Source organism: Mustela nigripes, chromosome 1 (assembly GCF_022355385.1).
Source record: "Mustela nigripes isolate SB6536 chromosome 1, MUSNIG.SB6536, whole genome shotgun sequence".
Taxonomy (NCBI): Eukaryota; Metazoa; Chordata; class Mammalia; order Carnivora; family Mustelidae; genus Mustela; species Mustela nigripes.
Genome location: NC_081557.1, coordinates 21,232,573 through 21,248,172, shown reverse-complemented (window position 1 = coordinate 21,248,172; position 15,600 = coordinate 21,232,573). Strand labels below are relative to the sequence as shown.

General features: G+C 36.6%; 1 protein-coding gene across 1 annotated transcript in view; it reads right to left on the bottom strand.

Annotated features, from left to right (window-relative positions):
* Positions 1–15,600, bottom strand: part of CCDC73 (coiled-coil domain containing 73) — a 170,139-nt gene that overhangs the window by 5,127 nt on the left and 149,412 nt on the right. Inside the window, exons 14-16 of the mRNA XM_059406402.1 lie at positions 13,028–13,162; positions 4,276–4,453; positions 1,005–2,501 (exon numbers count right to left, since the gene is read on the bottom strand). Coding sequence (XP_059262385.1) covers positions 1,005–2,501; positions 4,276–4,453; positions 13,028–13,162 — 1,810 coding nt within the window. The remainder of the gene's footprint in view (positions 1–1,004; positions 2,502–4,275; positions 4,454–13,027; positions 13,163–15,600) is intronic.

Below are 15,600 nucleotides of genomic sequence, written 5' to 3'. Positions count from 1 at the left end.
GGTCTAAAATCATACTGTTCAATGGCCAAGTTCCCTTAAAAATCTAAGAATATCTTAACAATCAGTAACTCACTACGAGATTGCTATTAACAAAGTAAACTTTTTTCATGATAATCTTAAACTGCTGTTTGTTGTTAATCTGTACAGCATTTATACATGATATGTAGTATATTTCTATTTTTAAATATATTTGGTAGGAAAAATTTCAAATACACAAAAGCAGAATATGAACTTAGACCATCACCCTGCGTGAACACCATCAGTGTTAAGTCCTATGTATTTCATCCATTTACCTCCCCCTATTTTTTATTCTAGAATATTTTTATAAAGCAAAACTTAGACACTTAATTTATGTAGTGGTTAGAATACACTATTCTCTGAAATGTTGAATATTTGAATGTTTTAATGTTGGTACATAACTAAGGGATTCTGTTTAAAGTGTTTGAGTTACAAATATCAATGATACGAAATGTATTAAATGTTACACCTCAACAGTGTTTGTAAAATGAAAGCTGGATTCTGGTGCTAGTGAAGGGAAGCTAGAAGTAGAAAAGTCAAGGAAAGAGGGAGAAAATTGGGAGAAGAAAATGAGGGAAGTTTTTTCAGTACAGAATGGAAAGGAATAAACATGCCCACTGGCAGAAGCCTTATCAACAACTGAGATTCTAATTAGATAGTTGTTACTAATTTAAAATTAATGACCTGGACCTGTGATTATTTCTGCTATTTCCAGTTCCTTGGTGAATTTTTTTTTTTAATTTCCAGTATGCATTTGCACCTTAGTACATGTTAATATCAGTGGCTCAGATTTAGGTGAAAAAAAATCCACTCATATTTAAATAAAACCTTTCCTACTTTTATTTATATAACATGTATAGAGTATCTTAGGTTTAGGTAAAAAAAAAAATACGTAAGTGGTTTCATTTTAAACATAAACAGCCCCTTTATCAGGAATAAGAAGTAGAAATTCAAATTTAAAGAACACATAAACATTGTTTTCTTACCTGGTCCAGTATCCTTCCTGATTTTATCATCGTTTTTGCAAAGTGTCATTGAAACCGGATTTTTGTTTGCTGATGGGCCTATTGGTCTCTCCTTCAACAAAGGAATGCTAGAAGTTGAAGTGCTCAGTGTTTGACTTTCAGTTTGATTTACTTTTGACCAAGGACTGGGGTCTAAGAAATTCACATATACTGGAATTTTCTCAGTTTTTTTATCTGAAGTTGAAAGATCAAAGGCTGACCTTCCACTTCTGTTTACTAAATCTCCAGATGGCTTTATGTGAAATGAACATGATTCTTCCAGCTGTCCTTCACTGTAAATTTTTCCTGAAACGATGTCATTTAATGACTCTGTTTTCTCTGTATTATTTAACAATGAATGCTGTCTTTCATTGACATTCACAAAAAGGAAGAGGTCATTTTTTGTGGCGTTAGTTATCTGAGTCTCGTCAATCTGACTCTCTTTATTAGAAAACTGTATTTCTGTGGAAGTTTGCATAGGAACAGCAATTTTCATGTCTTCAGCTTGTGAAGTATGTATATTCTCATTTTTAGCCTGAAGATGGGAAGTGGTTGCACTGTTTTCTAAGTATCCCAGACAGTTCTTTAGCTGGCTAGTGTGCATCTCATTCAGATTTTCCTGCATAGTTCTTTCACCAGGGCTTGAGTTGGGTTTCACCAACATAGGCATAATATTAACATTTTTATCTGAATTCTTAAGTACTTTCAAATTCTCACTGAAAGCAGCCGATGAAATGGGCTTGTTAGTTGCTGTGTCAGAGGGAATAGTCGGTTCAGGTCTCTCTAAAGTATCATTACAGATCTGCTGGAAAACTGAAGTTTGTTTAAATGGCAATACACTGCACTCACTTTCCTTATTTAACAGTTGCATTTGGTTTATTTTACATTGTTGATCATCTAACATAACATTAGTTGACTCCTGTAAACTGTATTTCTGACACTGAACAGCATTCTTTTCTACATTGAGAGATGAATCCAGATATGCTTTGGTTTGGTCACTACTTGTAATTTCCTTCTCTGTGGCATTTTCTTGAATCCCTGGAAGCAATCTGAACCGTTCAAATGGTTCATTTTCAGGAACCTCTTTCTTTTGATTTGTATGCTGAGCCACCCCACTTAGGATATTGTTAGATGATCTTTTATTATCAACCTCCAGATGGGCATCTGCATTGTGAAGATCAAATCCTTCAGTTCCTTCTAGGAGTATCTTTTCTGTTTCTGTTGATCTGTCTGCCACTAAAAAAGAATTTTTTGGTGATTTAAATTCTGTACATCCATTGTCTTTTCCTGAACCCACTTTATCTTTTATTTCTGCGGTAACTGCTTTTCTAAAGTCAGTAACATTCAAGGTTTGTGCTTGACTAATTAGTTCTTTTTCTGTGCCGAGGTTTTTGCTTAGGGAGATTTCACTCTGATTTTCATCCTGAGATACAGTAGGATCAGTTTCATTCTTGGAGCTTTCTTCAAAAAGCTGTAAATCTGTCATGAAGAGAACACAGTAAATTTTTATATTATACCCTAAAACCTGCTTTTATAAGACATAATGTATTACCTATTTATATAAAAACATTTAGCCTTAAATATTTCATTGACTATTACACAAACATTACGATACCAATTTTACCAAATATTGAATTCCCTTGTTCATAATAACATTAAGCATGCTAAATATTTGGCTCTTCTCATATTAAATTTTGATTTCACAAAGTATTTTTGGTTTAAAAAGAGGGAAGTTCAGGGTATTAGGAAATGGTTTTTAGTTTTCTAGTTTCTTATACTTCCTTTTGAGCATACAGTACAATGCCGTGTAAACACATAGCCAAGTAAATAAAAATGAATTTATCCTAACAAGTTAGACTCTAATTTCTATTATTACTGTCAAAGAAATATTTAACCAAGGAACCTGAAGATCTAATTGACTTTATTAAATGATTCATTGAATCAGACAGCATCCTTTCTAGCAAAGAAAAAAGAGCCCCATTGAGCTACAGAGAAAAAGGTTTTTAAAGGTAGAGAATTAATAGACAAAGGAAATTATTAGCAAAGAATACATTGTTTTAGGCAAGGCCGCCCTCCTATGGGGAAAGAAAGAGGTCTGTCAATGGATTTTTTACTGCTGACCAGAAGATTCCAGGTTGACTCCTTAAAGGTTACATTCCTGAGGATTGAAGCTGCAGTTTGGTTGGTATTAAGTTTTGGTTTGCTGACATGGGTTCTTAACATGAGTAACTCCATTTTGGGCCTGTGGTTTTCTTTTTACCACTCCTGAGGATCCAGAATTGCTAGCTGTTTCTTCAAGACTGACAATTACCACTTCTTATTCTTTACTTTCTAAGTATTTTAAAGTTTGGAGATACTTTTGTGCAAATGTATAGAATACCTAAGAAATATGTTTTATTCATCTAGGTTTTAACCATAGATTTCAAATTTTCCATATAGTTAACCTAGAATACGAAATTCAGGACTTGAAGGGCTTTAGTCCATTCATTTTCTCTACAACATCTCCACCAAGTGGTTGTTCAGCCTAGGTTTGAACACCTTCATAAAATAAGTCTGTGGTCTTTATAAGCAGTTCTTTTTCAAGATGGACAAGTTTAGTAAATTATTTCAGTGGTTACAGAAAGGCATCTGAATTAAGAAAAGTGCTCTAGCTCTGATACTCAGAAGGTTATTCATATCCCAGAGAACACTCCACAAAGCAGTGAATGCGGAAAACTGAACGCAAAAAGCTATGGAGTAAGCTATGGAGTAAGTGATAAGGAAAGGCAGAAATAGAATTTTCCCCAAAAATACTGACTATAAAAAATAGCTCAAAAGAAGCCATCTTAAGACCATACACAAATGAAAAAGAGTTTCTTTTTTTTTTTTTTTTTTTAAAGATTTTATTTATTTATTTGTCAGAGAGAGAGTGAGTGAGAGCGAGCACAGGCAGACAGAGTGGAAGGCAGAGGCAGAGGAAGAAGCAGGCTCCCTGCGGAGCAAGGAGCCCGATGTGGGACTCGATCCCAGGACACTGGGATCATGACCTGAGCCGAAGGCAGCTGCTTAACCAACTGAGCCACCCAGGTGTCCCGAAAAAGAGTTTCTTCAACTACAACTACAACTACAACTACTATGGGATCCTCAAAGCAAAGACTTTAATTGGTACTCCCCTGAATTCCACAGGTGGCCTTGCACAGCATTTTGACAGATCCTTTATTTGTGGGAGAAAGGGGGAGTATTTAAAATTAGAAAGTAGCAGTATGCTGGTTACCTTCTACGATGACTTCTATAAACGGACCCTCTTTCTTCTCCTTTTCTCTGTAGTTTGTATCTGAACAAAAACTCAAAGTATCTTTCTTTCTTTCTTGCCCAGAATTGTATTTCTGTATGATGTTTTCTGATTTTTCCATTGACATTTCACTGTTTTTAGTATTTACTTCTGGAATATTCTAATGGAAAATGAAAAAAAATACCTTTAAAAACATTGTTAAATAGTATAAGACTTCTGAACAAATTCTTCTGATAAAAGTACAATCTGTGTTTCAAGTCAGCCATTCAGTAATTTTGTAATAAGTTCTCTTAAACCTCATTTTGTATCATTTATCATATTTAAACAAAACTGAGACCCTTTGAAGTTTTCAGTATGCATTCTACATTATTATATAACCTCACACATTATTTATAATAAAATAACCACTCATTAAAAGAAGAGTAGTCATGGTTAGCAAACTGTTTTGAGTATTTGGTATTTTTATGTATCTTGAAAGTAGTGGATCAGTTCAACATCCTTTTATTCCCCCTATATTCAGCACATAGCCATTGAAACACTGCACTAAGCTTTCAGATGCAATAAAGAACAGCCTACAGACTCTAGTCTCAAGAAACAATCCAGGAGGAAGATAGGAAGAGAATAATCTAGATGAGGATAGGAGGCACTCCAGGGAAAGCAAAAGACATACACAGATGCTAAACACAAGCAAGATTATAGTCTTCATCAACTACTCGGGATTTCTTTCAGCTAGAGCTTAGATTGCTGGGAGAATGGAGAGATGGGAGGCTTGAGGTAAGCTATGCCCAGGTCATTAAGGGCCAAATACAGCATGCTGAGGGTTTCCAGGAAGACCATGAGAAATCACTGAAGGGTTTTAGACAAGGTAATAAACACGATCCATTCTGGCTGCAGCATCAAGAATAGATTAACGCTTTTTAAACTTAATTGATTAAAAACTGCTATGAGAAGTAAAGGTTCTACAACACAGCACACCAGATACCTACTCAGTGAGATTATATTCTGTTTTCTATGCTACTTTATTTCATTTTTTAAAGAACGCTGGTCACAGACCACTAAACTAATTTACATGAACCACTAATAGGCTGCACCTAGAAGTCTGAAAAATACTGAATTAAAGGGAGACAACATGAGGCAGAGAGAAGGATCAGAAGAGTGTCCTAGTGCCATAGTCCAGGGGATATCAGTAGAGATGAAGAACTGGATACATGAATTATTTATGAGCTAATCAACAGGGCTTGATGAATGATGGGATATAAAACAGAGTCAAGATTGATTCACAGAGTTTAGGTATGTAGAGGTGACTGGTGGATGTTATTTACTCAACTAGAAAACAGGAGTAGTAGCAGGTGTGGATGAAAATGTCATGGGTTGTTCGAACCTGCTGAGTGTGAAAAGTTAGTAAGATGATAAGTAGAGATGTCTAATGAACATCTAGATTTATGAATCTGGAGCTTATGAGAAAATTTACCTGGAAATGTAGATTTGAAAATCATTGGTAGAGGGATGGCCACTGAAGATGTACAAGTTGATGAGACTAAGTAATGAGAGTATATTTTGAAGGAAAAAAAGGGGTAAAGCATAAAATGCTAATGAAAACCACAAAAGAGGCAGAAGAAGAGAAGCTTGCAAAAGATAAATCTGTAAAGGAGAATGACAAAAACAGTATGGTAGTTACCAGGAGCTTTGTAGTCTTGGATAAATATGGGTTCAAATCTGGTTTCAGTACTTACTAAGTATGAAATCTTAGAAGAATATAGTAGTTAACCATTGCTGTGTAACAAGTTACCCAAACTCAGAGGTTTAAACCAGCAAACATTTATTATGCCATAGTTTGAATGAATCAGGAAGTCACGAATGATTTGGCTTTGTGACTCAGGGTCTCTCATGAGGTTCTACACAAGCTGTTGTTACTGGAAGACTTAACGGGCTGGAGGGCCTGCCCCTAAGAAGGCTCACTCAATGGCTGGCGGTTGGTGCTGGCTGTTCGGTGGGATGCCTAAGTTCTCTTCTATGGGGCCTTTCTTCCTCCAGGAACCTGACTCTACAAGGAGAGAGATGGACACAGGATCAAAAATGTTTTTTTGTGTACCTTGTAAAATGAGAGAAACCTTAGCATGTTTAATTGTACATGGAAAAATATAAACTAGTAACTCACAAAAGAAATATAACTGACAAACATAAGAAAATATGTTTGGGGCACGTGGTTGGCTCAGTTGGTAAGCATCTGCCTTTGGCTTGGGTCATGATCCCAGGGTTCTGGGATCGAGCCCTGCATGGGGCTCCCTGCTCAGTGGGGAGCCGGCTTCTCCCTCTGCCTGCTCTACCTGCTGCTCCCCTGCTTTGTTCCCATTCTTGTTTTATCTCTCTGTCCAAAAAAGTGAATAAAATCTTTTTAAAAATACATGTTTAATAAAAATGCAAATTAAAACTGATTAAGGTATGAATTCAGAGAGTTTGGATATGCAGGTGTTTTTATATGTGGTTGGTGGGAGTATAAACAATGTGGGGGTGCCTGGGTGGCTCAGTGGGTTAAAGCCTCTGCCTTTGGCTCAGGTCATGATCCCAGGGTCCTGGGATCAAGCTAGGCAGGGAGCCTGCTTCCCTTCCTCTCTCTCTGCCTGCCTCTATGCCTACTTGTGATCTGTCTGTCAAATTAAAAAAAACAAAAACAAAAAACACAAAACTCTTTCTGGAAGGCAGTCTCACAATATGTGTCAAAATTATAAGAAGCAAGCTCTTTGATCCAGCAATACTATTTTTGGAAATTTATCCTAAAGAAATCATCGCAAAAGTACACAAAGATATTTGTATAAGGATGTTCTACAGTAGAGGAGTAGAGAGATTAATTATGGCACATCTCATTCATACAATTGCAACTGTGATACATGTCAACTGCTACTGACTTAGAAAGCCACTATTTAAGTTAAAAAGGCAGTTTCTTGAAAGGTTTAATATAGACTCAGCAAATCCACACTAGGTTTATACCTCCCCAAAAATGAAAACAGAGACTCACACAGATGGCTGAATGCCAGTATTCAGCAGCGTTATTCACAGTAGCCAAAAGGTGAAGACCCAAGTGTCATTAGCAAATAAATAGATAAACAAAAGCTGGTATTATCCATTCACTGGAATATTATTCTGCTGTAAAAAGGAATAAAGTTCTAATATAGGCTGTAACATGGGTAAACTCTGAAAACCTCATGCTAAATGAAATAAACCAGATAAAAAGGACAAATATTACACAATTCCACTCATATAAAATATATAGAATAGGCAAATTCATAGAGTCAGAAAGTAAATTAGAGGTTACCAGAAGCTGGGGAGAGGGGAGGTGGGGAGTCACTGGTTAATAGTTAGACAGTTTCAATTTGGAATGATGACAAATTCTTGGAAATATTGGCAAAGACTGCACAATACTGTACTTAATTAATTGCAATTAATGCAATTGAATTTTAATTTTAAATGTCAACAGAAAGGACAGAGAGATGATGGATTTAGCAAAAAAAAAATTTAACTATTACAGATGTTCAAAGATTTAAAGAACAACATGAATATAATAAAAATATATCCCCCAAAAGAATCAAATGGAAATTCTAGAGATGATATATACACTATCTGAAATAAAAACTCACTATATAGGCTTAACCAAGATTAAACATATTAGAACAAAAGATAATTGGACTTCAGGGCACAGAACAATAGAAAATCCCAATGGGAGAAGACAGAGAAAAAAGACTGAAAACAATGTGCAGCACCTGAACCTGGGGGACACGATCAAGCAGTTTAATGTATGTGTAGTTGAAGTCCCATAAGAGGAGAAGGGGACGGAAAAAAATCTTTGAAGAGGTAATGACCGGAAATTCACCAAATTTGATGAAAACTCATTCCACAGATTCACAAATCTTTCAATAAATCCCAAGCAAAATATACACAAAGAAAACCAAAGCAAGGCAGGATATGATAAAGAGGGATGTGAACTTAACAACTGCAGACTTGCCAGAAGCAATGCAAGCAACAATGCAACAGCGTCTTCAAATGAATGAAAGAGAAAACTGTCCATCTAGAATTTTAGATCCACTGAAAATACCCTTTACAAATTAAGGAGAAATAAACAATTTTCCAGACAAATAAAAGCTGAGAGGATTCCTCACCAGATGTGCACACACATGCACGCACTTACACAAACCCACAAATACTAAGGGAAGCTCTTCAAGCTGAAGTACTAGGATACCAGCTAGAAACCTGGATCTACACTAATGAATAAAGAGTGCCTGAAATGGTAAATATGATTGAAGGTAAAAGACTTATTTTCTCTAATTCTTCATTTTCTTAACCAGGTTTAAAAACAGGTTAAAATTTTAAAGTAAATAACACTACATGGTGGAGTTGATAACATGTAAAAGTAAAGTGTATTATAAAAATAACACAAAAGGGGTGCCTGGGTGGCTCAGTGGGTTAAAGCCTCTGCCTTTGGCTCGGGTCATGATCCCAGGGTCCTGGGATCAAGCCCCATGTCGGGCTCTCTGCTCGGCAGGGAGCCTGCTTCCCCCCTCTCTCTCTGCCTGCCTCTCTGCCTACTTGTGATTTCTGTCTGTCAAATAAATAAAGTCTTAAAAAAAAAAAAAAACCCCAGGAAGGAGAAAATGAGAATATAGTATTGTGAGCTTCTTACTAATCAGAGAATTTGGCATAATCTTATTTGAAAGCAGACGAAAATCAATTACTTCAGAAAAAACTTGGCAAACTATGGCCAGTGTGCCAAATATGGCCTACTGTTTTGGCAAATATACTTTTATTGGTACACAACCATACCCATTTATGAACTACACAGATCAGAATAGTTTAAGTAGTACATTTTATGTATATTTTACCAGAATAAAAAAACACAAGGAACAGTTCTTAAAGAGAAAAGACTTCCTCATGTTATTATTCAACATAAAGGAATTATGAATATTCCCTTTAGAAAAAGTCACAGGATTAAAAAGGATACATAATGCAAGCACTAATCATTAGTGCTTCTCCCACTAATTGGGAGAAGCACTACTCTTCTCCCACTAACAAGTACACACACACAAAAAAAAAAAATCAGTAGGGATAGAAAAGACTTGAATAACATTATCAACCAGCCTGATCTAACTGACAGTTATAAAACATTCAACCAACCAATAACAATACACATTCTTTCAAGAGCACATGAAATATTCACCAAAAGAGAGGCACTTAGGTGGTTCAGTCCACTAAGCATTTGCCTTCAGCTCAGGTCATGATCTCAGGGTCCTGCGATCAAGTCCTGTGTCTCTCTTAGGCTCCCTGCTTAGCAGAGAGTCTGCTTCTCACTCTACCTCTGCCCCTCCCCCCGTTCTGTGTGCATGCTCTCTCTCAAATAAATAAAATCTTTTAAAAAAGAAGAATGAAAAAAAAAGAAATATTCACCAAGATAGATAATAGACTTGGCTAAAAAGCAAGTCTTTTTAAAGAAACTCTATTTTTTTTTCAAAGATTTTATTTATTTATTTGACAGACAAAGATCACAAGTAGGCAGAGAGGCAGGCAGAGAGAGAGGAGGAAACAGGCTCCCTGCCGAGCATAGAGCCCCGCCCGATGCGGGGCTGGATCCCAGGACCCTGGGATCATGACCCGAGCTGAAGGCAGAGGCTTTAACCCACTGAGCCACCCAGGCGCCCCTAAAGAAACTCTTAATCTCACAAACAAACTGAGGGGTGGTGGGGGGTATGGGTAGGGATAGGGTGGCTGGGTTATGGACATTGGGGAGGGTATGTGCTATGGTGAGTGCCATGTATTGTGTAAGTCTGATGATTCACAGACCTGTACCCCTGGAGCAAATAATACATCGTATGTTAATTTTTATAAAGGGTATTTATATTTAAAAGGATATATGTAGATTTAAAAGGATAAAAGCCTTATAGAAAATGTTCTCTGACCACAACTAAATTATAGTTGAAATCACTAAAAGAAAGATATTTGGAAAATTTTCAAAAACTTGGAAATTAAACCACAGTTGTAAGTCCTACCCATGTGGTTTATGCCCATACCCATGGATCAAGGAAGACCTCACAAAAGGAATTTTTAAATATGAATAAGGGTGAAAACACTGCATGTCAGAATTTGTGGGATGAAGCTATAACAATTCTTAGAGGAAAACCTATAGCTTTATATGCTTATATTAGAAAAGAAGAAAGGCCAATAATCAATTGTCTAAGTTTCCATGTTAAGCAGCTAGAAAAAAAAACGTATCAAAGCCAAAGTAAGTAGGATGAAGGAAATAATAAAGTTAACAGCAAAAGCCAATGAAATAGAAAATGAACTAACATGAGAAGGAAATCAATGAAGTCAAAACCTGGTTCTCTGAGAAGACCAATAACGTTGAAAATCTAGCTAAATTGATGAGAGAGAGAAGGAGAAGGAGGAGGCGGAGTGAGAAGAAGAGAGGCAGGACACCACAAATGAAAGAGAGGGCATTGATAAGGAGGAATGTAATAATAAAGGAATATCATGAGCAACTCTTTGACAACAAATTTGACAACTCAGATGAAAAGGACGAGTTCCCTGAGGGACAAAAATTATCAAACCACTGTGGTGTAAGTGTTCCAGACAGCCCCCTGGTTCCGTGATTTGCACTAACAGTTGTACTAATGACTAAGATCTCAAAACAGCACAGGAAAAAGGCATATCAGGGTAGAGTCTGGAGCAAAGCAGGTACAAACTTTCAGGAGCCCCATTCCAGTGAAATCATACAGGACATGCTTATCCTGCAACAGTGAATTGTGACAACAAATGTGAATTTTCATCCACGAGGTAAGCTCATCGGAGATTCTGTGCTCAAGGTTTTTTTGGTGCTTGTCATGCAGGCACCAGCTGCCTAGTGCGCGCCAGAACTCCGGACTCCCAATAAGAAAATGCAAGTTCAGAGTAAAGCACAATGTTTAACTAACACTTTAGGCACAGTGAGCCACTCCTGGCAGTTAGGAAATGGTGGGGAACCTTCTCCAGAACCAAGTTTCCAGGTACCAGTCACAGGCCAACTTTGTATGCAGGCCTTTCTGAGGACAGCATTCACAGACCTCTCTGTTAACTATTTCTTCTGCACACAAACACAGGAAGAAATAGAGTGAACTGCCCTATCAATAATACTGAACTTGTTATTAAAAATCTTCCCACGAAGAAAAAGCAGATAGCTTTACAGCAAATTCTAATATTTAATAAAGAAATACTAACAACTCTAAACAATACTCTTCTGGGAGCGGGGAACACACTCTAACTCATCTTATGAAGTCAGTATTACTCTGATATGAAAACCAGATCAAAAGAACACAAAGAAAAAACAAATGAAACCTACAGATCAGTATTCCTAATCAATGCAAAATCCTTAACATAGCATTAACAAATTACATCCAGCCATCTATTAAAAAGATAATATTTCAAGATGCAGTGTTGTTTTAAATTTGTAAATGAATTAATTAATTAATTGGTTAATAACATATTAATGGAATAAAGAAAACATTATTATCTCATCAAATACAGAAAAACCATTTCACAAAATTTAATACTCATTCATGATTAAAAATTCAGCAAACTAGGAACAGAAGGAAACTTAATCTGATAAAAAACATATACAAACAACGTATAACTAACATCCTATGAAATGGTTAAAGACTAAAAATTCTCCCTCTGAGATGGAGGAACAAGACAAGCAAGTCTACCGTCAAACCTTTCATTCAACACTGTACTGGAGAGTCTTAGCTACTGTGATAAATTGAGAAAAAAGTAAAATTCATACAAAGCAGAAGGAAGTAAAACTTCCTGAAATTCACAGATGACATACACAAAAAACCCCAATAATTAGAAGGAAAAAAACCCTACCATTACAATAAATTTTAAAAGGAAATAGGATATAATGTCAATGTATAAAAATCAAATTTTACTCCATGTACTAGCAAGAAAAATTAACTTTTAAAATACTATTTATAATAAGAATCTAAAATATGAAATATTCAGGGATAAATTTCACAAAACACTTTAAAGACTTACACAATGAAAATAAAACATTTCTGAGAAAGACATTAAAGAATGTCTAAATAAATGTAAAGATATACCACATTCACAAATTGGAGGACTCAGTACTGTTGAGATGTCAGTTCTTCACAAATTAATCTAAAGATTCAACACAATCTGAAATCCCACAGTCTTAGGTGTTGTTTTTTTTTTAAGAAACTGACAAACTGATTCTAAAAATTATCTGGAAATGCAAAGGACGTAGAATAGCCAAAACATCTTGAAAAAGAAAAAGAAAATCAAGGACTTGCACTACCACATTTTAAGACCTCTTACAAAGCTACAGTAATAAACAGGTGTTGTGTATTGACTTAATGATAAACATATAATCAATGGAACATAATAAAGAATTCAGAAATACATCCACACATATATTAGATCAACTAATTTTCAAAGAATGTACCAAAGTACAATGAGAGAAAAGTCTTTTCAAGAAATGTGTGTATAAGGAACAACTGAAAATCCATGTCCAAAAAATGACCCTCAATCCTTCTATCATACTGTACACAAAAATAAACTGAAAATGTATCACAAACTACATACTTATACTCATTTTTTTTTAAAGTTGGGAACCTGAAAATAGAAAGCAGAGAGAAAATCATCAGTAATGGTCCTAATTTCTTTTAAGTTTCATATCCCCCAAACACTTGAATTTTACCTGAAGCTTCTTGTCTTCCTCAAACTTCTTCTGATCACATAATTCATTGTAACGTTCTTGTAACTTAGTATGAGTTTCTTTAAGTGATGATAACTCATTTTTTATTTCATTAATTTCTCCATTAAGTTCTTCAACCTAATACAAAATTTAACCAAAATGAATAGTTATATAAATGTGTATGGGGATGCCTCAGTGGCTCAGTCAGTTGAGCATCAGACTCTTGGTTTCAGCTCAGGTTGTGTCTCAGGGTCCTGAGATGGAGCCCTGGGGTAGGCTCTGCTCTCAACAGGGAGTCCACTTGAGATTCTCTCCCTCTGTCCCCCTGACCACCCTGCTCGCAAACATTCTCATGAATGAATGAATGAATGAATGAATGAACGAATAAATAAATAAATAAATAAATAAATCTGTTTTGTATGATGACATTTTATTAACACAAATTTTTGGAAATAGCAAAAAAATTAAAATGATCCCAAAGTAATTACTAATATTAAGAGCTACCATTCATTGAATTGTGCTGAGTACTTAAATACAATTTCATACTCATAAAAATCCCCAATTTACAAGTGAGAAATAGGAGGCTCCCAGATGTTTAAGTAATTTGCCAAGATCAGGTGGATATAGTCAGGCAGGATCCAAATCCAAAGCTAAATATAGGGGTTGTATTCTTAATTACTACATTTAACAATCTCTTCTTACAAATGAAAAATTATTTTTTTTAAATTCTCTAAAAGTTACACCTTCATTACTTTCTTCAAAGTTTTATTTTCTTGTTGCAAATCAGACATACAGATTTTATCTCAACTGAGTGACCAGTACTAAGCACTAAGTAGTGCAAAAATAATTGACACTTGAGCCTGATATTTACATCCAGACACAGGGCTTTCACTGGCTGTTTAAAATCTCTTTCATGGGAACCTCAAATATAAGACAAAGTAATTGCCACTAAGTCCCTGTGGAGGCTAGCAGACAAGAACTCCCCTATTACTTCCTGTCATCTCATCTATTCTTAACCTTTTGTTTTTTTTTAAGATTTTATTTATTTATTTGACAGAGATCACAAGTAGGTAGAGAGGCAGGCTGAAAGATAGAGGGAAGAAGGCTCCCCGCTGGAGCAGAGCCCGATGCAGGGCTCAATCCCAGGACCCTGGGATCATGACCTGAGCCGAAGGCAGAGGCTTTCACCCACTGAGCCACCCAGGCACCCCTATTCTTAACCTTTTAAAGATCTATCTGTGCAAGGTGCTTTTTTTTCCAAGGCTCAACTTTCCATGAGTTTTTTTTTTATCCCATTCTTTCCTATTACCCTCAAAGCTTAGTTCTGGCACTAATCTCTTCCCTGTTGCTTATTCACAATTCTTCCCACCATACCAGCATGTTCTCTTCCGCCTTACAAACAGAACTAGAACAAAACCAAGCCTAAACAAAAGGAACAAATATGCCCTTCTTACAGTCTTAACTCATTTCTCTCCTCGACCCAATTACTCTCAATCTCTCTTTTTTTTTTTTTTTTTTTAAAGATTTTATTTATTTATTTGACAGAGATCACAAGTAGGCAGAGAGGCAGGCAGAGAGAGAGGAGGAAGCAGGCTCCCTGCTGAGCAGAGAGCCCGACGCGGGACTCGATCCCAGGACGCTGAGATCATGACCTGAGCCGAAGGCAGCAGCCTAACCCACTGAGCCACCCAGGCGCCCTCAATCTCTCTTTTTAAGATATTTTATTTACTTGAGAGAAAGAGAGAATGAGAGAGTAAGTAAGCATGGGGGGGAAGTGTCAGAGGGAGAACAGACTCCCCTATGAGCAGGGAGCCCATCATGGGACTTGATCCTGAGACTCCAGGATCATGACCTGAGCCAAAGGCAGTTGCTTAACCAAATGAGCCACCCAGATACCCGTCTCTCTCCCTTTAAAAGAAAAAAAAGATCTACTTCTTTCAGAGAGAGGAGAGAATGTGCATGGGTTGGGAGAGGGGCAGGAGGAGAGAATCTTCAAGTAGAATCCCTGCTGAGTGTGCTGTAGATGTGGGGCCCGATCTCACGACTCTGAGATCATGAACTGAGAGGAAGCCAAGAGCTGGACACTTAATGAATTGAGCCACTTCTTTAATATAAAAGTCAACACTTGGCTACTTCCAAATTCTAACTTCCCAACCCTCCTTAACCACCTGACTCCTGCCCTCACTATTCTACAGATCTCCACCCCACACACACAGATACCACCTGCAAATTAGCCAAAAAGGCTTTTTCCCAAGTTTCATACCAGTTAACAGCTCTGCAGCACGACTGTGTTGACTGCTTGTTCTTGGAACAGCCTCTTTTCTTTGTTTTCATGGCATTACTCTTCCTATATCCTCCTACCTTTCTCCCTGTTCTTACCTGGTTCCCTCCCACCCTGTCCCAACACACACACCCCCTACTGTTTCTTCTTGAACCTTCTTCTCTAGTCCTCTACTCCTTCAGTAGATGATTATAATATACCTTGAAATTTTATCTTTATGCTAATAAACCTTAAATCTGTATCTCATCTCTCAACTTCCCTCCTAAGATAAGATTCACATTTCCAAATGCATGGT